Source organism: Takifugu flavidus, chromosome 5, assembly GCF_003711565.1.
Source record: "Takifugu flavidus isolate HTHZ2018 chromosome 5, ASM371156v2, whole genome shotgun sequence".
NCBI classification, from domain to species: Eukaryota; Metazoa; Chordata; class Actinopteri; order Tetraodontiformes; family Tetraodontidae; genus Takifugu; species Takifugu flavidus.
Window position 1 is genome coordinate 12,939,038 of NC_079524.1, and position 21,614 is coordinate 12,960,651.

General features: G+C 44.5%; 1 protein-coding gene across 2 annotated transcripts in view; it reads left to right on the forward strand.

The window, feature by feature from the left end:
- zmat4a (zinc finger, matrin-type 4a) overlaps nt 1-19,465 on the forward strand; it is a 41,979-nt gene extending 22,514 nt beyond the window's left edge. For both annotated transcript variants that reach the window (XM_057034102.1, XM_057034101.1), the window contains 4 exons: nt 1,294-1,450; nt 7,096-7,317; nt 11,996-12,092; nt 17,277-19,465. In XM_057034102.1, coding sequence (XP_056890082.1) covers nt 1,294-1,450; nt 7,096-7,317; nt 11,996-12,092; nt 17,277-17,304 — 504 coding nt within the window. In that variant the 3' untranslated portion in view covers nt 17,305-19,465. The remainder of the gene's footprint in view (nt 1-1,293; nt 1,451-7,095; nt 7,318-11,995; nt 12,093-17,276) is intronic.
- The last annotated feature ends 2,149 nt before the right edge of the window (nt 19,466-21,614 follow it).

The following is a 21,614-nucleotide window of genomic DNA, read 5'->3' on the forward strand; positions in this document are numbered from 1 at the left end:
GTGTGTGTGTGTGTGTGTTTGTGTGTGTAGAAATGTTCTGTTCTTCCATCTCATCCTGATACTGAGAGTCTTCATATCATCAGGAAATAGTTAAATAAAGGGATTTAATGTGTCTCTGCTTGATTTACATTGAATCTGAATGTCACCATCATTAGCGTAGATGTGACCTGACGGCTTAGTGACCCTCTGCATGTATGTAGATGTTTCTGGCTGTAGATGCCTCAAACGTAAAACATGGCCGTGGGTCACAGCACACATGGCCCCCCTCTGTAGCTCCATGGAGGTTTGATCTATCAAATCAAAGAAGATGCTGGACCAGACATTTCATCCTTGTTTCGAGTTATTTTTTGATGCAGTCAGTTCTCTGTTCATGAAATGAAAAGTGTCAGCACTGTCTTTTATATTTGGATCTCTTGAGTTTGTGGCCTTCACGAAACTTTTTTGCACAATGAAAGCAGCCTTTAAAAGCTGCTAATGGCGTGACGTGACTGCTGGAGGCGACGTCCACTCTGTTTTAAAGTAGTTCTGCCAGTCAGCATTTAAAAGACTGGATGCTTAAAGTCCTGCTGCAACAGTAGCTCTAAAATCAGGCCGACATGAGGCTAAAACAGCAGTGGACACAGCTGATCTACCTTGGGGGGTGGGGGGGTGGGGGGTGATGGGTGGATATGAGGATTAAACAGGAAGGACTAAAGTAAAAAAACAACAATAATTGACGTTCAGATCTGTCGCAGCGGTGATGCTGTCCAACTCTTCTCAACATGTACTCACGTTTAGGTTTGACAGTTGGTTGGAGAGCTGAAGTAAAGATAATCACTATCTTCATCATCTGCTGTAGCAGCAGGTGGAGGAACACACCTGGACCTGGTGGTGGGGTTCACTCTGACCCCCCAATAAAGCAAGACCTTCATTTCCCCCTCCCCACCCTCACTGTGGAGGAAAACAGTAGCATCCATCTACTTTACTGCAACCCCCAACACACACACACACACACACACAAAAAAAAAAGGATAATGGGTTTTCAGCTCACACAAATGGAGGCTCAGAGAGCGGTCCACTATCAGCCCCAGAACCCCCCCCCCCCTCAAACTAAGCTGTTTCTAGTTACATCTCAGCAGAATATATATATATGCTTGTGTGTGTGTGTGTGTGTGTGTGTGTTTGGGGGTGGGGGGTGTCATCTGACTCAGAGGTGGTAAATTAGTGGCGTGTGCCTGAAAGAACAATGTCACGTGTCTGCATCCATCTGTAAGATAAATCTGTGGAACGTGATGCGTTTTCTTTCTCCTGCAGGGCAGCGACGAGGGCGATGTGGACAAAAACAAGTGCTGCACTCTGTGTAACATGTCCTTCACCTCAGCTGTGGTGGCCCAGTCGCACTACCAGGGTAAAATCCACGCCAAGAGGCTAAAGCTGCTGCTGGGGGAGCAGCCCCCCATCACTGCCAAAGGTACGGCCCTTGTTTGACATGAAGCAGCTCCACATTTGTTACCGATGTGTGGCGGCCCGGCGGTGAGACCCATTTTGAGTGTGAATAATTGTGTGAGGCTCGATTCTGCGCTCTCCCCATCCATCTGTCTCACTGTTGTTTCTGAAGTTTGAATAAACAGCATGTCTGCAGCTTGATTTACGGGAGTTTAATGTATATTAAATGTCCAATATATGTGGAGCCCAGGAAAAATCACTTTAACACAGGAGACTGACGCTGAATCCAAGATGCCTTCAGTGGAACGGCAGCTCATTTGACGTATTCCCAAGCCCAAGGCCAAATGATCTAAATGTGCCTCAGGTTTTCAGTCTAGTCACAATCGTGTCATACCTATTCTGCACTTCCAGCACCAGAGGACAGTCTATATATTTTTGAGGGGTTCTCAAATGTGTCATTTGCTGTGAAGAAGATTTCAACTTATGTTGGGTTAAAACATTGCATTGGTGCAATCGTGGAGGTTGGTTTGGATTTCCTACCTGTAAAACATGCTAGCAGTGCTGTGTTTTGCTAAAATGCTAACACACGATTGTGATTAAACAATGCTTTTATGTCTGTGTCGGTACTGGGGAGAACGGTTCCTGAGTGTTTGGTTCCCTGAATCTGCGTGTGTCTCTGCCTTCATTTGTGGGTTTAATCACCAACTGCTTCTTAGCTGGAGGTGCTGGGAGCCTGCTGCTGCCGTAATCCTTTAACAGCTGCTCATCTTCCCTCTTCTTTCAAATTAGCCAGAAAATCACAACAGAATGAGGAACAGCATTTTGTTTTCCAGAATGTTTGGAGCACCTGAGTCCAGTTTGGCCCTGAGCTTCTCTCACTTCAGGCTGTTGGCGCCAGTTGACTTATTTCAATTCTTTTCACAGTTTTTACTTACTCAGTTGTCACTCAGCTCTACTTTTAATAAGTTTTCTGTTGACTGGAATGTTTGCTGGTCCATCCTGAATCAGTACTTTGCCTCTCAATGGCAGATGTTCTTAGCTCTCGATGGAGCCGTGATGCCTCAGGCCCCATTGCAACAGCTGAGGGGCAGAAATGAGACAACTTTCACTTAGGAGACTTTAAGAAGTTAAAACCCTTTTAATTGAGGTCTGTTATCTACAGTCAACCATCAAATGAAAAGCAGGGCTTCTCTGATCCATAGATTCTTGTAACATGTGTTGTCTGACCATGCATGCAGATGGTTCCAGATGATCATCACTCATGTGTGAAGCCAATGTCAGGACTCACTGACCTTCCTGTTGACTCTCCGCCTTATTTTAATGCTCTGCTGAGTTTAAACACAATTTGACTTTTGCATTAGTTCATCTGCGCATCTGAGAACCGGAAGCGTGAGAGTCTGAGCAGTGTTGGACCGATTCTATCAGGGCGGCGTGCTCAGAAACACTCGATGATGCTGAAAGATCGCGGCGTTGTGTTTGCTTTCATCGTGCTGCATCAGTGGCCGTCCTCACGGTGACATTATCACGCTGATCTGTGCACGTCTGTCAGTGTTGTTTGAAGTTTTACAGACGGGAAGTATCATCCTCATCATCACCATCCATCTGAAATCCCACACCTGGAAAAGTTGATGGTTGTGAAAATGCCTTTGGCACATGTCCGTAGGCCTGTGACAGACCAATGAGATAACGCTGGGACTGCCTCTAAAACATCACATCCTCAGGCTGCGGCTTTAAAGCCTACATCTGCTGGAGTTTAGTAAGACTAATTTTCACATGCAGCGTCCTTTTCATAGACAGGAGCAACAATTTCACAGAGTATCAAAGTCAGTTTAATGGTGCCTCATGCAGACGCGTTGAACTCTGGCTGCACTTATTTCCAAAGGGTAAATACTCCAAACGTTTCAGGGCTGCATCTTCAGCAGACTCAGTCAGTTTGTCCCTCAGTCTGTCAGAGAATCTAGAGGACAAACGGCCTTTCAGACAGTCCAGAGATGCAGCTGTACAGTCCAGAGTCTTTGGAGGTGTCTCCACCAAACACTCGACTTAATCAGATTAAAGAACTGTGGTTTTATCCAACTGGGCTCAAACCATCAAAACCAGAAAAGGTGTGCTGTGTAGTTGCTATCAAGGCAGCAATCAGGGTTTCTCAACACTCACAGATGCTAAACCAGCTTAGTTTCACACACACAGATGCACAGGATGATATTTTTGCTTCACATCTCAGCATCAACGATGTTAGCTAGCAGGACTGTCCTGTGATTGGCTGAATGGGATTTTACCCAGCTAAAACGCAAAACACAACCAATTAATGACCCCAGTAGGTAAACTGCTGAGAGGAGACAAAGTCAGCAGCTGCACCAGGCTGCTCGCGTTCCTGTTTTCAATCACAACACACACTGTGATACACGATCAGTCGATGCACACATTTAACCAAACATCTTACTTTAGTTCAACATCTTCTCAGTGTGGGGTTTTGCTAATGCTGATGCTAACACTAACCTTTCTGCTGGTGATCAAGGCTGCTGGAAATCTGAATGTATGTTTGAAAGCATTCATTGTTTGTACCTGTGAGTCTGCATGCTGCCAGGTTTTCCTGCCCTCCTTCAAATTTCCTGAACCTTCCCTGCCCGTCACATTTGGTGTGATGAGCACAGAGCTCATCACACGCTGCTCGGGTGTGTTGGAGAGTGTGTGTGTGTGTGTGTCCTACACTGGTTATGAAATGTGGGATGATGGTCTCCTGGATTTGATGATGGAGATCAAGACTGGATGATTCACAGTCCGGAATGCTGATATTTTCCTAAAATATCTGAGACATCCATGTCAGCAGAACCCTACAGCTTCAGAGAGAAAGCTGCTCTGCTGCTGCTGTTAGGGTTTCTTTTTTTATGTTTGGATGGCCAGGGAGGCAGGTTCTCGTTCTTTTGTCCCGTGTGTGTCCTCAGTTCCTGCAGCTGAATTGGATTTAAGCGCAACGATGTTCAAACCTGTGATAAAGACAAACAAGGGGCCCTTTCCAGAGTTTGAAAAGTATCCTCCGAGCAGCAGGTGATGCACTGAGATGACGCAGCCATCTGCCTCTCACCTCTGAAGCAGCGGAACGCGCTGCGACTGTAATGACGCATTAAATGGGATGCAACGTTTTCATTGCTTTATGCTCCGGCAGCGGTTCCCTCAGACTGGAGAACCTTCTTGCAATAACACAGCCATTTATAAATGCAGATGGTGAAGGTGGAATAGCAGCGAGACGAATGGCCGGAACCCTCCAATGTTCAGGCAGAAGATTGAATCAACAGCATATAATCATAGGGGAGGCGACTGTTCTGGAAGAGGGTGCTGATGGAGAAAAAGGAGGCTGTAATCAGTTGCTTTAATATGAGCACATATTTGGATCCTTCATTTTTTTGAGGCCATCTTCCACACAGGAAATCCAGTCATTAAGTAATTTATAGACTCCAGCTCTGCTGCTGAAGAAGGGATGAAAAAAGAGCAGTTTGGATTTTCCAAACAGAAAGAGGATGAATGGCTTAACTTTCCTGGGTTCTCTCTTCCATTATCACAACAGTAATTTATAGCTGGCACTGAACATTCTGTCGGACGCGTTCGGCTCCGGCACAAAAAAGCTGCAGGGCAGACCCCAGAACTACACTCAGATCCCAGAGTCCTGTAACATTAACACATTTACTTTTTGTTCTTCTCCCCTCCTCCCACTCTCTCTGTATCCATCTACAGGTATCACTTACTTCATAGCTGTGCAATGAGCTGCTGACCTTTGACCTCTTGCCCCACTGACCCACTCTACTCTTATACCAGCAGTTTGCTATAATTAATGTATTTCCATGATCTATGCCTGTTCTCTCCTCTACCTGTCCTCCCCTTTCTCCTCCCTCTCTACTCAGCCCCCATCAGCAGGATGGTCTCCCTACATGAGCCTGGTCCTGCTCAAGGTTACTTTCTGTTAAAGGGGAGTTTTTCCTGCCACTGCTACTTGATGGGGGTCAGGCCCTGGGATTCTCTAAAGGACGTGGAAACAATTTTGATTGTAACAGATGCTGATAAAGATTGATTGATTAATTCATTAATTCATTGAGTGATTGATGAGCCAATCTGTCACCTTCACAAAGAGGAATCATTTCACTGAAATCTCACTTCCTGTCTCTTCTCTGGCAGCTAATTGGCCACCAAAGAAGCTGCTTTGTTTTCATACTTGATATTTAAAACAGGAGCAAAGCAGGCTGGGAAGGTTTAGATGCTGAAATCTCTGAAAGAGCCTGTTTGAGAAAGTCACCACCCTCTGGGTTCCTGTTGTGAAGCTGACCTCTGACCCCTGTGAGGCAGGGACTGCGGGGATTAGATTCAGTCTGACAGTTTACATTGGCCTATTATCTGAAGAGGTCACTGCAGAACCATGGAACGCCGCTCAAATCCTTCATGATCGCCAGCTGCTGCACCACAGAGCGTCGGCCTGCGTGCAGAATAAGAAATTATGTAAAATACAAACACTGTAAACAGAGAAAAGGCTTCGAGAGCAGCGGGACACTTAACTGGCGTAACAGGAAATTATGGAAGAACACTAAATGTTGACTTAGGGTAGTTGAGCGCTGGGCTGTTAAAACTGATTAAACAGATATTGCTGTTTTGCGTGTCGGTGCCCTCAGTGCATCGCGGCGCTCGTTTGGAGTTAATGTCGTCATCCATGCATGAAGGCACAAGCAGGAAGCCACAAGCGGAGCTGGCTCTTTAATTTGCTTGCCAAGGAGAATTGAGGTTGTCCTCCTCGGGCCTTTGATGTGGGTAAGAGCTTGTTCTGATGGTTCCGCTGCAGCGGCAGCACAGTTACGCTGCAGTTCCTCATCAGTCCTGACGTCCTGCATTGGGGCGAGGAGGTGGTTCCAGGCTGCGTCAACACCGCTGCAACCAGGAAGTTCTATTCTTTTGAGTCTGGAAGGTTCCAACTCTCTTTGTGATGTGAAGCGGCTTAGATGAGTGGACATGATGGAAAAACAATATCCAGATGAATTACTGATGAAACCGTAGGGGAACATTGATGTCTGTATGAAAACAGAAGGAATAACAGAATGTTTATCTGCTGGAAACAGATAAACAAAACAGCGGATGCTGTATTAAAGATGCTGCAGTTAAAACACAGAAGAAGACAAATGTAGATGTTGATAAGCACCTCCGTTCTGCTGCTGGGGTCTTTCCTACTGACATGATCTCCAGGGATGTTTCATGCAAACTGAACTGGTCCCCTGCACGACTCTTATTACGCACAGTTATTACACAGTTACTACACAGGAAAGCGAGACTGATTTGCCGCTGCTGACCTCTGACAGTGCCGCAGACTGAAACTGTCCTGGTTGTTTTCAGGCAGCCTCGCAGTCAGAGTTGGGTCAGGTTGAACCCCCAAGGATAGGAGGATGCTAAGTGTAAGTGTGTAGCAGCATCGAGGGCCACAGTAGGTCTACTGGGTCTTGGTTTGTGCGGCTTTGCTGGGTTCCAGGAGGGTCAGAGTCGGCGCTGATGGGTGCAGTCAGAACAATGGGGAACAGTTACACGGTGTATTTACAGAATTGTCTCATTATTAATCTTTAGTAAAGATTTTAATGACTGTTAAAACTGAAAATACTGTCAACCATCTGATTTTCGTTTATCGTGATTTTCCTTCAGAGGCATCTCCCGGTCCTCTAAAGAGCTCTCCAGAAACATCCCCCATGACCTCCCCACGACAGCGTCGCGACTCGGACCGCTACTGCCAGCTATGCAACGCCTGGTTCAACAACCCCGGCATGGCCCAGCAACATTACGACGGCAAAAAGCACAAGAAGAACGCCGCCCGGGCAGACCTGCTGGAGCAGCTGGGAAAGACCCTGGACATGGGCGAGATGAAAGGTACGAATGGGTCGGACCCTGTTGGGCCTGGTCCAAATCAGCAAAAACATGAAACTGGAGTCTAAATTATATTATATTATATTTTATTAGATTAGATTAGATTAGATTAGATTAGATTAGATTAGATTAGATTAGATTAGATTAGATTAGATTAGATTAGGAGTGATTCAGACCATCATAGATGTTGAAGTGAACATTAGGCCTCCTGGACTCCGTCGCCCAGCGATCTGTCAGCAACTGTTAATTTTACTGTGGAGTAGGAGAGAAAGTTCTCGCTCATCCTCTCCCAGTCACAATATGTCAATAACCATTACACAATATTATTCCACCCGGTGGAGGGCCGGCTGCCAGGAGAGCAGAAGGAGCCCAGAGGTGTTGTAAAGGCCAGCAGAGCGTGTGTGTGTGTGTGTGTCTGTATGTGTATGAACGCGCGCGTGTGTGTGTGCGTATGCGTGTGTGTGTGCTGACTGGGAAGAGCAGGTCCTTACGACTGACTGGAGAGGGGATTCCACCTGCAGGCCCAACTCAGCTTTTTCCTGCCAGCAGCTGTCAGGCTAGTTCAGGGCCAAAGACATGGCTGCACTGGTGTTCAGATGTGCAAAGAGGTGGCTCAAGGATTGGGATTTACTATTTAGGCTTCTGGATTAAAGGGATTGATGAGAAGAGAAGCATCAATAGATGCAATAATCAAGACATGAGACCATACGTGCATCTTAACAAAGTGTAGAGCTAAAATTAAATAAAAAAAAGAAGTGCTGATGTAATGTGCAAACTTGCAGATTCAACATCTACGAGGAGCAAGTGCTCAGCGGCTGCGTGCTTTATGTCTCTTCAGCTGTGAGTGGAGAGGAGTCACATTTGCCAACATCAACAGTCTCTAAATGTCAGCATGCTAGCTGCACTGTTCAGCACTTGGGCTAATGACTATTTCTTTCCGGCAATTATCAATTAGTAATGAAGTGGCAAATCATCCTATCAGGCAGAACCGGTGCTGTGCGCCTGCAGACAAAAGAGTGGGACCTCTGAGGGGCGGGTGGCAGCTGGAGCTGGAGATCACTTTACTAACTCTCTCCACACATCGGCTTGGTGTGTTCTCCTCCTCCATCTCACCATCCCCTCTCGTTGACCCCAGCACATCTTCACACACGTTTCAACTCACAGGCCGACTCTGAAGCTTCTATTTGATGAAATATTCAGCTGTTCCATAAATGAGACGGCACCATCATCCGCCTGCCTGCATATATGGTACATGTGCATCTATAGGCTCCTGTTATCGCGAAAGAGCCCAAACACAGGAGGAAGCCATTAGCACTTTGAGTCATGTGACTCAGAATAAAGGCGCTACTCACCCAGGAAGGTTTAAAAACATGGAAGCTCTACAGACAGACTGGACTGTATGAAATTACAATTTACAGATTTTCTTTGGTACAAAACTGCAAAGAGATGTGGTGAAAGACATTTAATGTTGGAATAAATTGTGAGATGAGCCTGTATGACTTTTCTGTCTGAGGTGGCAGAAGCAGTATCAGTCTTGTGTCGGCATCACTATTGTGGCAGCACAGCTCGACGACAGACATTCTCCAGGAAGAGGAAGATAAAAGCTGAATCTATCACTGAATATATATGTCTGAAACATTTTTACCTGCAGTGGAAATGTGTGTGTGCAAGTCTTTAATGTGGCAACAAACTCACTCAAATCGATTTTAAGAGTTTTGTGTTCTGTCACGAAACGAGCAATGGGCAAGGTTTTATTTTACTAGTCTATTGTTGTGAAGTCAAGGTCACATCAGCAGGGACAGAAACACATATCCAAGCTGAACTTTGGCGAAAGAACAAACCTGCTGATTCCCAGGAAAAACAGCTAAAAGCAGAAAGAGCTTTTACCTTTACCTCCACATTCCTTCTCTGTTGTGTGGGCCGACACAGAAATGAAAAGGTGTGTGTGTTACGTGTGTGTGTGTGTGTGTGTGTGTGTGTGTGTGTGTGTTTACATGTGTGTGTGTGTGTGTGTGTTTACATGTGTGTGTGTGTGTGTGTGTGCATCAGATTCTCCCTGTCCTTCCTGATCACTCTTCATAAGCTCAATGCAGAAAGCTGATATCCTTGTCGTGCAACAGCAGCTAACTGTAGCTCTGGTTCAAACTGGAAACCTTTGAAGCATCATCAGAGAAGGTTGCATCCCTGAATCAGGTGAACCAGAAGCAGCCAGGAGAGCCGCCGGCTGACCAGACCCCGGAGCCGTGTTGAATATGATTAAACACGCGTACATTTATGTCCAGCGTGAGCATTCAAATGCCAAGTCATTAATCTGAAGGAGTGTCGACTGCTCATTACTGTTGGAAAAGTTCAGGGATTATCTGGAAAATTAACACTTTAAATTAAAATCATTAATGTTGATTCGGGCAGTGATGTGTGTATAATTAGATTTATGTTGTAAATATAGAGTCATCAGTTATCATATACAGTAGTTTAGTAAACAAAAACACTTAATGCCAAAAGTTTTAGGTCAGTAAATGTGGATGAATGTTGACAAAATATGGAGTTTAAAGGATGTTTTGGTCAGTCGGTCAGAACAAACTTCTTTTCTATTGGTGTCGGAGTGTGACGGATGAAGATCGGCAGTTTGTTGCTTTGTCTGCTGATGAGCTGTATCCGTGAAAAGTCAGGTCAGACCTGAGATCAGTCCCAGACAAACACAAGAGGGTCAAAGGCAAAATCCATAATCCTAAATCAAAGCAGGATCCCCTGATCAATTAGCTGGAGGAGACACGTGGCACCGCTGACACTGGTGGAGAAATCTAGGCTAAAACACTGGTGAAACACACAAGGGGATTCAGAGGAGGAGAAAACAAGACAACAGGCTCTAAAATAACACAAGCATATTAATGCCCTCCCTTTGTAGACCTCCATTCCTGTCACAGATACAAGCATGTTTGCTTGTTGTGTGGCCATGAGGTTAAAAGAAGAGATGCAGAGAAGGAGAAAAATGCAACAGCCATGGATCCTCAGGCTCCTCAGGCTGCAGTTCCTAATGATCTAAGTTACAATACGACACCTTCAATCTGAGCCTGGTTGGTCATCTGATCGGGGCCATTGTTTCCAATTTTTTTTTACAGAAGCTAATTGTTAGCTTGCTGAAATGGTTCTAATTTGGTGCAATTTTGCTTTGGTCTTTGAACAATATAAGAAAGAAAAGCAGTTGTCCCACATAGTCAATAATCCGTATTGGTTGGTGCGAATCTGGTGCAACAGTCTGCTCAGATCATTGATTGGATCAAACGCTGCTGTCAGTTGCTAATGAATGAAGTCCCTCTTTAATAAGGTGGCGTCCATCCACCCTCCTCTGTATCTTCATGACTTTGTAACACATTCGGGTTCCTGCCAGGATCATTCCCCCTAAATCTTCTGAGGGTTTTTGACTAAAATTAATTGTTTTGGGGTCACATTTATAAATGTCAGTATGGATTCCTGACATCCATTAACTTGTCTTTGGTCAAGGGATAAGTTAAGCAAACCAAACAGGTCTCTGGTGATCCACAGGTGGAAAAAATGGAGCATGAGGCCTGAAGATTGCCGTTGGCCTCAACGCTCACGAGAAGCCACCCGGGGAGACTGCAGGTAGCCGGCAGTGATGGATGGTGGGGCGGCTGTGTAATCAGTCACGCTTTCAAAAATCATTTCTAAAGAAAGTTGTCAGAGGGCGACTGTGGTGCGGTGTGGCCCCCGGGCAGCCTGCTACAGGAGTGGAGGAAATGAAGGTTCGCGCTCTGCCCAGTATTTGTCTTCAGTCAAAAGTTCTACGGGGACGTCAGATGCTGTCCCCTCCCACGTGAGGACATTAAACATGATTAAAGAGGGGATGGAAATGTGATTCAGTGTCTGTGCAGAGCAACATTTATTTTTTCTTGGCCTTTTGCTCCGAGGCATATTTATGGAGGACTTAACTCAATTGTGAACAGGAGGCAATGAAGGTGGCCATTTCTCACAGCACAATGAGATTAGTACAACATGACGGCGATTACCTGGATGCTCATAACTCGCAGCCAAGGGCGCAGACTGGACCCATAAACCTACTCAGGACTTTTCTCATTAGACCTCTTCGTCCAAATCAATCAGACACCTTCTGCATAGTTTAAACCCTACACTTCTGCCACCTTCCTCCCATTTAAAATCACATTGGTGGCTGAAAAATAGCAATATTAACCAATGTGCAACAGAGTAAAAGAGACAGGAAGATTGCTGGTTTCCTTCTGGCAGAAGATCACATCAGAACTTTACCTTCTTGTCTGATATGATGGAAATATTTGACCTGCTGGGTCTGGTCTGTAACCCTTTGAAGCTCCAGGCCAGGAAATATTAACATCCTGTTGATCCTGTTACCACCCCAGTCATGGCTGTTTTAAACAGCAGTTAAGTTCTTACACGGAATGAGGCAGCAGAAACAAAAACCTATATTTCACAATGAAGAATTACAATTTTGAGAGGAAAACTTCAGAAGGAGAAAACTCCTGCATCCTGACTGTGTGCAAAAAATAATTTATTCACAATTTCCCATCAAGATGCTAGGAGGAGATGATTCTTGACATGTCCGCTTCGCCACCTGAGTGGTGGCTCAGACGCTGGCAGATCTATTTATAATCCTCTTATTGTTCTCTTCATGTTTGTCTCTGGATTCCAGGTCTGAAACGGAGCTACAGCTGTGAAGTCTGCAGCGTCACACTCAACTCGGTGGCTCAGTATCACGCACATCTGCAGGGCTCCAAGCACCAAAACAAGTGAGTCCGGCACTCGTCTGCAGCAGCCCGCCTCTGTTCTCAACCCCCCGAGCTCAACCAAGCTGCACATTTACACTAAGAGTTGCTTTATTGCCCCACTAGAACAGAAATGCTGATGGTTCAAAATGGAATGCAGCAGTGGGAATGAAACCAGAGTAAAATGTTCTGTATCTCCTCCAAAGTCAGAACTAAGCAAACGCAGCCTTGTGGGAGGTGGGAGTAGGTGTGAGCTGATGGAGCCCACACGACACACGCTGGGAATAACTGCCATTGTTGTTGCAGTTTATGGCCTCACACACCAGCAGGAACGTTGCGGGGGCATGTGACGTGCTGTTTACCAGCCCCGCACACATACATCCTTGTATTTCTACCCTTGTGAGGACTTCCATAGACATAATGCATTCCCCACTGAAACACTCACAGTGCTTTGAAGTTGTGAGGACTGGCCAAAATGTCCTCACTTTGGTAGTAGAATGAGTGATTGGTACAGGACTGAAACACACGACCTATATTTACCACTGGCACTATTTCAGCTGGACATCACTGTTTATAATGTAAATATTCTGCCAGAACAGCAGATATTTTATTATTATTTATTGTCTTAAATGGGCTGATTGAAATGTTACAGTGACCAATGGGCTAAAGAAGAGCACAACCTGCACGCATGTGTGCACGTGTGCACATGTGTGTGCGCAAATGTGTGTGAATGTGTTATAGATCCGTGAGGAAATGCAATTATGTCTCAGGACAGGAACAAATAACCTATTCCTGACAGGTGTACTAAGAGGAAGGCTGATCAATACTCTTACAACAACAACAGCAACTCTGATCTGATCCAAGAACAAAAGTTTCACCTGTTCCATTTGGTTTTTTGATGAATCGCCACCTCAATGGTCATTGATTGTGCTGGAACCAGAGGAAAGCTACGGCTGTCTATAAATGTTTGTAGCTCTGCCGCCACTTTTCTGTCAGTAATAGAAACTCTGCTGTTGTCTCTGCATCCCTGCTTCTGTCCATAGTATTAAGGTCTCCTGTATTTAATGAGAGGACAACGTAATAACAGTTGGTCACATTTGGGGACCATGTTTTAAATTATAACTGTAGTAAAATCTGAACAGCCACCAGTAGACAGTAGATAAAGTCTTGGTAGCACTACTGCCCCCTAGCTGCAGACAGGATAAAGTAATAATTGTCAGGATGAGCTTTGAAACAGAATGGAGGACTTTGTTAGAAAGGGAAATCTTTTAAAATGGGGCCATGGAGGAGCCATGGAAGAGCCCTGTAACAGACCTGCCCAGGCAGTGTTTCCATTTATGGAACCAGGGTTTTTTTTTTTGGAATTGAATTAACTAACTAACTAAAAGAACTAAAGGACAAATCACCCTTGAATAGCAGCAACCCTCCAGAGTCTGGTGCCATCAATAGGTCATCTGTGGCTGACGCTTTAATTATCACAGCCTCAGGGCCGTTCATCAAGGGTCTTCAACATACGTGTTCACTTTACATGCCTGAGCACACGCGTACATACAGATGAGTTCCACAGCTCACCAGATGGCCGATTAGCCACACTATTATATTCAAGCAGGTGAAGGGGGATTTCCATTAACATTAGTGTCCATGCTGCAAAACTAAAGTGATGCACACAACAAGAACATTAATGTGTTCATGAACATCTGTAGAATCAATCTGCATGTTCAACCTTTTATTGATCAGTTCAGATTTCACAGAAAATCAAGTGGAACTGGAGGAAACTGATCACCTGAAGCTCATCAAAGCTGTGCACTTGCATCTTCATACAGCATCATAAAAAACATTTGATGTTCGGCCTGGGAAAAAGAGGCAAATGCAAGACTGATGTGGGACAACAGCCTCCATGACTAACATCTCCCACCGCCATTGTTAACTGAGATACAAACGTGTTCTGCTCCGTGTGAGCTGGTGTGAATGTAGAGATGTGTAGGGTGTTCTCTGACTCATGTTCTCTGCTCTGCCAGAGAACACGCTGCCATGCATTTCATATGCAGCCAGGCTAAAAGTAGAAGGTTGTGCAGATCTGACAGTAGCAGCAGCAGCAGCAGGATTCATAAAGTTTGTCCTGGTTTATTCTCATCTGACTGCCAACAAACAGAAGGTGATGCTGCCTCAGTCCAAATGTGACCTTTAACACCCAAATACTCAAAAGACTTTTTTAGAATGAGAGTTGTGCAACAGAAGCAGCTTATGTTCTCCCACTCTGATGTTACAAGATGTACTAATTAAGTCATTAAAGGCTCCTTAGACCTTAGATTAAACCCAGTATCCTGATATTGTGTTTGAGGAAGCTCACCACCATGGTGAACCTGAGGCGGTTTTGTAGCGTCCTCTCTGTAATGTAACCATGTGATGCTCTGGACTATTTTCCATCAACATCCATGAAGCGTTTCTCTGACTGTAAGTGAAGCCAACCAGCAATGCAGCATTCAGAGCCCCCGGTCTCGCCGGGTTCTTCCATCATTCTTCCCTCAGGCATGCTGGTCCATAAACTGCCCCCCCAAATCGCCAACACTGTTCCAAACAGATGAAATCAGGCACATGCATGGGTGTGACGGAGCACCTCCTGATGGTCCCTGGCAGGTTCTCTCCCTCCGTTCAGACAGCATCTTTGCCCTGTTGAGACATTAGCCAGATTGATGAACGTACAGTGGGTGATGGCTGCAAAGGAAAAAGGGGGGCTCATTCAGATTAGGAAACCAAGGAAACACATTGGCCTGGTTTCCATTTAAACACAGATTATAGGAGAATCACAGAAACATCACCAAAACAAAGACTCCTCAGAAAATCTGAGGGGAACAAAAATATATTAAGCTCAAAGGCAAAGATTGTCTGTATCTGCAAGTATTCTTCACAGGTATGATCTAATCTGACCTAATCCAGATGAGCAGATGAGACTAAAGAGCCACTTTTGTTAGTTTTCCTGATGTGTCCTCATCATTTTTCATATCCTGACCAAATGAAAAAGCACCATGAGTCAAAAGGTTTTTACCCACAGGAGGGATCTCTCAGGATAAACTGCTTCTCCCTCCTGTTTCTTTGTGTTTGAAGAAAAGACGCAAAAGTAGAGTAATGAATTAATTTTAGAGATGATGCTCTAATCTGCCGAACAACAACGTGTGTCACGAAAGCATTAGTCACTCTGAGTGTTAAAGCAATGCTTCAGGCTCCAAAGCTGCTGAGTTTTAGCAGTTTCTAACCTCAGAACTGGTCACTAGATGGAGCATCTTTGTGGAGGTAATATGCCTTCAGTAAATCTGGAGCAGAAAAGCAGTCGGTGATGAAGCATGAGGGAGTTTCCTGCCCACATGTTCATCTCTCACCTAAAGGTTTTGAGATTTACAGCAGCAAGAGTTCCGCAAAGTACCAGAACCATTTTTACACCTTGTGCCCATTAGCTGCTTAACAGAGGGGTTTTGTGTGTGGGTGTGTGTGCGAGGGGTTTTGGCTGTGTGTGTGTGTGTGTGTGTGTGTGCAACGTAGGTGGGCTTTGAGAACTAGAGCAGCTCCCAGGAGCTGGAGAGGGCAATGAAATAAAGCCTGCAGAGCAGACTCAAAGGTTTTTATCATATAGCCTCATTTCTGCCATCATCAATTTCCTGATTAATTCCCCATGAGCGGCGGACCAACTCCAGGTCCCAGCTGGTTTCAGAGGAGGTGGCCATCATCCAAAAAGTGAGAACAGATCTTGTCACTTCACCTGCTCTGATCTTCCCCCTGAGGGCGAATGCAACGCCAACCTGTGTTCATCTAATACCAGCTGTCCCTGGAGGGTTTTATGATCATTCCCTGTTTAAAACAGCTATTGGTGGGTGGATGGTCACGTTTTTACATTTTGTCAAATGGATCATTTTTACCTCCTTTGTGTCCCACCTTTTTCTATTGTTTTTGTTCCTCAGACTGAAAAGTTATCTGTAGGAAAGCAATGAGCAGATTGAAGTGGTCACAGGCGGTGTCAGTGTGTCTGAACACAGACGTCGATGACGACCTCCTCCAACAATCAGCAGCTGTAAAACAGGCAGTGGAGACATTTTATCCTGCTGCACGAACTTCAAAGTGATTTGAAAATGTAGAAATTTAGGTTCCCCAATGAATTATGCATGGAAAAACTCTCTCTGGAGTAATGTGCTGACACAATTTGTCACATGCTTCATGAATTTAAAAGCGCCCTCGTAAGAGACATGTACTCATTTAGCTGGTGTGGTTTTTCTGGGTGGGTGGGAGTCACACTGTTGTGTAAACCACACTGACCACCTGGTGAATTAGTTATGAGAGGAGAGCAGGAGCAGAGCTGCCACTGTTCAAAAGCCTCTCTATACTTCACCCTGCGGATGTGAACAGGAAGGTGTGAACGGTCCTCCATCCTGACGCTTCGCGCATTTGAGTGTCGACATTCTGCTTGAGAAGCAGGAGGGTTTCAAAGGCTGCTGAGAAAGCTCAGACCTGCTGAAGAATCCATCAACGAGCTCTCAGAAGTGGAGCCGTGAAGGAAATCAGTGTGAGCGTTTCACTTTGTGAGAGAGCTTTTCTGTTATGAATTGCCATGGAAACCAGCTCATACCCCTATAACCAGAGTTGATTAATTTGTTTCATCTAAAGTGACAACAAAGTTCTGCATCACTTGAGCAGGTGATTGAGGAGATGATCTAAAGTCTCTACAGATCTCCATGTATTCTTTAAATTTGGCTGAAATCATCCTTTTCTGAAGGTCACCTGCTGACTACTGGGTCACCTGTTCATTGGATGGCTCTGTCAATGCTGTTTATAAAATAAAGGACGTGTTATTGGCATTGAGAGGACAAACACAGCAGGAGGCGTCGTTATCAGAACTCTCATAGTAAAACAGACTAAGCTGGCTGGTTTTTGGTCACATTGGGGCCTACAGAAACACCACTGATGCTCCTGATACATCACAACATTCTCAGTATGACCCACTTGCATGGTGCACTTGTGCACAGTGGATCTTCTGTCTGCAGTCCAACCTCTAAACTCCTAAGAAGATTACACAGATTGCACCTCCATGACGTCCTCCTCTACTTTGGTTTGGACTCATCTGGTGGATGCTGCATTTGTTTGTTTTAGCCTCTATATGTTCTTGAATGTTCTGAAATATTAATTAAATGTAAAAATCCTCCGTTTTTGGTCTCCCAACAGCCTGAAGAATCAGATCTGTGTCCAATGAGACGTGGGAGGACGTGGGACGACCACAAAAACCAACTGCTGGATTGATGTCAGACAAGCTGTGGTCAGCTTGCCCTGCTTTTCTCTGCCTCTGCTTCGGCTCTCCATCTTCGTGTTTTGGTTTTCACGTGTCTTTCAGACACTGAGGAGGAGAAAAAGATGTTTTCTCTGCATCACTGCATCTACTCACTGACTTCCTGTTCTGCTTGGTTTGTTGACCTCCGACATTCCACCACAGCTCTACACTGTCTGTCTTTTTCACTTATTCTCACCACTGACAGTCTGAGAGTGTTCCAGTGGATCGGATACATGGCAGCCTTTTAAACATGCATGGACTGAATAGTTTATTCGCCACATATGTGAACATAGTAATGAGCTGAGTTTTTAACTGGAGATTGGTTTCATCTTGTTTACTTTTACTTGAATGAAATGTTGCGTATTTATCTGAAATCAAAAGAAGAGGCTTTGCATTATTTAACATTGTGGGCTCAAGTATGAGTTATTTATTCTCTTTGCCTTTGGAATCTGTATGGAAACCGGGCTGTAACACCGTTGCTTCTCTGCTTGCAATGGAGATGAATCTCCTGAAGGAACTGAAGGCAACAAAGACACCGATCCAGACCTTCGCTGTACATTGGAACGCTGCCCTTTGAGCTGTAATGAACAGTAGAAAAGGGTTTTAAAATGACCAAAATGAAGATGATTCATCCAAATCTGTACTAGTATCGAACAAAGGAATCTATAGCTGAGAGTTATGATGAGTCAGGTCCAAAGTCTGCTTTAAAAAGATTATCTGGGGGGCATAGATCCATTCTCCAGTCTTGGCCTTGAATCGTCTCTGGAGACGTTTGTGCAGATTCTATATGGCAGACATGCGTAATGTGTTGGGTGAGTCAGACAGCTGTACACGCTGAAGCTGCACCTCAGGACACCAACCAGCAGATGAATCTGTGTGTTCTTCCAACTCTACCTAACACCTAAAATCACTGGTCTCTGTGGTTCACACCTGTACTCTGGTCTCCTAGAATCACAGCTGAAAGTGAATACTGACACGGCTGGTGTGGCTGGTGCAGGTGGTATCACACTTCCTGCTGCGATTCCATCAGAATGACGGCAGGCTCACGCTGTTCAGTCTGAACTCTCCTGACCAGACTTTGATTTGACGCCGTCGTTGTCTGGTTGGTGTTTTCGCCACCAGGAGGTCCACGTGTGCAGGCATCCGGACAAATGCATGCTCTGTCTCAGCAATGAAGCAGTGGAGGAGATAACCTGCAGAAATGAGGCCCTGAGCGGAGCAGCAGGCACCCTGAGAAGATCTGAGCTCAGGCTGAATCTACAAATGAAACTCTTCCTCTTCCATTGCAGTTCTGATACATGTCAGTGAGATCTTCATCTCAGGGAGGTGTAACTTTAATTTACTCAAACATTCTCACAGACTGAACAGGTTCCACTGGAGAACCTTCAGAAAGTGTCAGTAGATCTGATCCGTTCAGAACTGTCACAGTTTCACAAAAACTATGTTGATATTGTGGAGTGTTTTTAAGGAAACTTCAGCTTTATATTGAGATATACAGATGTGTACGTCTATTCCAGGCTAATGTAGCATTCTTTTTTCTTATGTGTCGTGTGAAGGAGTAAAAGTGTTGACTTTAACGCTCATGTTGTACAAACAAAAAGGAAAACTTTGAAATCAACAAAGCATTACTGTTGTTGTCAAGCTGGATTTGATTATGTGCGTTTACTGTCGAAGTGATTCTTTCCTGCTTTCCTTTTCATCGCCGTGGCAACCGCAGACGTCTCCAGAGCGGCTTTTATTTTGACAGATGAAATCACTTGAACACAGAGCCGACGGATTCGCACTAAAGAGGACGAAGAGAATCATTAACATTAAAGAACTGTAGCTGGCTGATGTCAGAGCCGCCGGCGGAGACGAGAGGCTCCACCCCCGACAACTGCAAACCACAATTTATACAAATGTTTTTTCAACTAAGATGTGCATGGGTCAGCCGTTATTGCAGATCTTTAAAAAACTGCTTTGCTCAGCCGCATTAATCATTTCTGTTGGGTGAATTGTTTCTCTTTCATCACGGCTCCACCGTTCCTCTCATCCCTTTGTGATCTCTTGTCTTAAAATGAATAAAAAGACACTTTGACTACACAAATATTCCTCAATTTAGTGCTGCTTTCAAAACAAGACACAACACGTCTGTTTTTATGTGTGTGCATCAACTTTGATAGAAAAAAGTCACATTTGTGTTGACAGCAGCAGACAAACGTCGTGATGATTGAGGCTGTGGAATCGATACAGGAAGGGATGGATTTAGAGGGTTGAATCCAAGGACAGACAAAGCTGCAGAAGTGAAGGACTGTTCTGTTGCTCAGGCTGCTGAAGCTGGGGAGGGAGGGAGGATTTATCTGATGGGGGACTGCCTTCACAATAAGGCAGCCAAAATGTGATTTAAAGTCAAGCATATTCACACAGGCCCGGAGGTTTTCATTTAAAAGTCCCATCATCCCGTATCAGACGTCATTCCTCAGTCTGACAAGGTCATTAGAGCTGATGCACAGCTCCAAATATATTCCTCTCTCTGTCAGCGGGGTCACGTTCACATTTATATGGGAAACATAACTAAGGCAAACTGGGACCAGTCAGAAAGACAGAGCAGCTTTTTACCAAGACAGTTTTATAGGTTTCATAACAACAAATGAATCCTGCTGAGACCAAATGCAGATCTGAGAGAGGTGCTGGACCTCAGAGGTCCCACAATGATCCTGAAGATCCATCAGTTTACTCATCTGTAGAAAAGAGCTGAACCTGCTGCTGGTGTATCTCTACGGCAGCTAAAAAGTTTCTTTGACTCCAGGTTTCCTGACCATAGATGCTGCAGATGATTGTATTTAAAGGTAACAAACCACATCAGGAAGAATGAACGTCTGCTCTTACTGGGCTATAAGCTGAGCTTTAGGGTTTGGGCTAATTTTGTAGATGACATATTTTTTAAACTGAATGAGTCAGTAGTTGCTGGATGAAAGCCTTATTTTAGAATTCCAGATCATTTTCTTATGTTGTTTTTTTTTTTTTGTGGAAGAACCTTTTGCAGGCCTCTTTGTGACCATAGCTTTGTTGTTTGGAAACACTTTAATCCTGTTTCATGCCTCAGCCTGTAAATTATACCTGATGTTGATGCTATCCTTTTGATGTGGGGTTTCCAGGCGTGACATCGGCTCATATCTACCTAAACATGATAAGAGCGAGGAGGAGCATCAGGCTGCATGCTGGAACTTGTGGGGGGAACCTGCTGGAACCTCCTCAGTGAACCTGTGGGGGCTACTGCAGCTCTGCCCCCCCTGCTAAAGAAAAAAGGGTCACTTTACTCTTGTGTGAACTCATTCTACGTGATGCGAAATAACAGTGTTGTTTTTTTTCTCTTGTAGCTCTGCCGTGTATAATAAAAGTGATAGAGGGAGGTGAGAGAATGAAGGAGTGAGTTTAAAGAGCTTTTGTTTATGCAGAGTGCCAATGGAGGTGGCCTGTTCCCATCTTCTGTTGGTGCTAGATTGTTCGACATGTTATTTAGGGTAGTGTAGGAGGTGTGATGGATGACATGTTTGAGATGGTGTTTCGTTTCAAAACTGTGCTTTTTATCACCCGTGTAGAAATGCCGATACAACTAAAATGAGCATGCTACGTGCTAATTGTGGTGGAACTTATCCTGTAGTACCGCAATCAGCTTTAAGAGGTGATAGTGAGTCACTGGCGTCCTCTGCCATCACTATGGCCGAAATGCTTTTAATGGGTTTGCTACTAAAAAGATTATGTAACTGCAAAATCAGCAACAGTTTGGCTTTCCTGTTGACCCTGATGCCAGTTACATTAAATTTTATTTAACAATTAATTCCAAACATGCAAAGTATGCTTATTTTAACAAGCAAAACAGAAATGATAATAAAAAAAATAAACAGCATAATTATAGGGGGAAAAGGCATTACAATAATTTCACTGACATGTCTGAAAATCCCTCCATAAATCATTAATAACAGTTATTTATCTCCCTCTTCCATGTTTGATTCATGAAACCACCAACAGTGGTTCATCATGGTGGGATTTGTCTTCTGTCCTGGGGAGAGATATCAAAGATACCTAGGAAAATTAACAAACACAAATCAATAATTAATATCTCATTCATAAAACATTACCTCAGACTGAAGTAACGACCCCTTGGACTCCCCAGAAGCCGAACGCACAACTACTCCACTCTATTGAGAATAAAACACCCGCATTTAAGTGCTCAGAACATGTAAATCAGACAA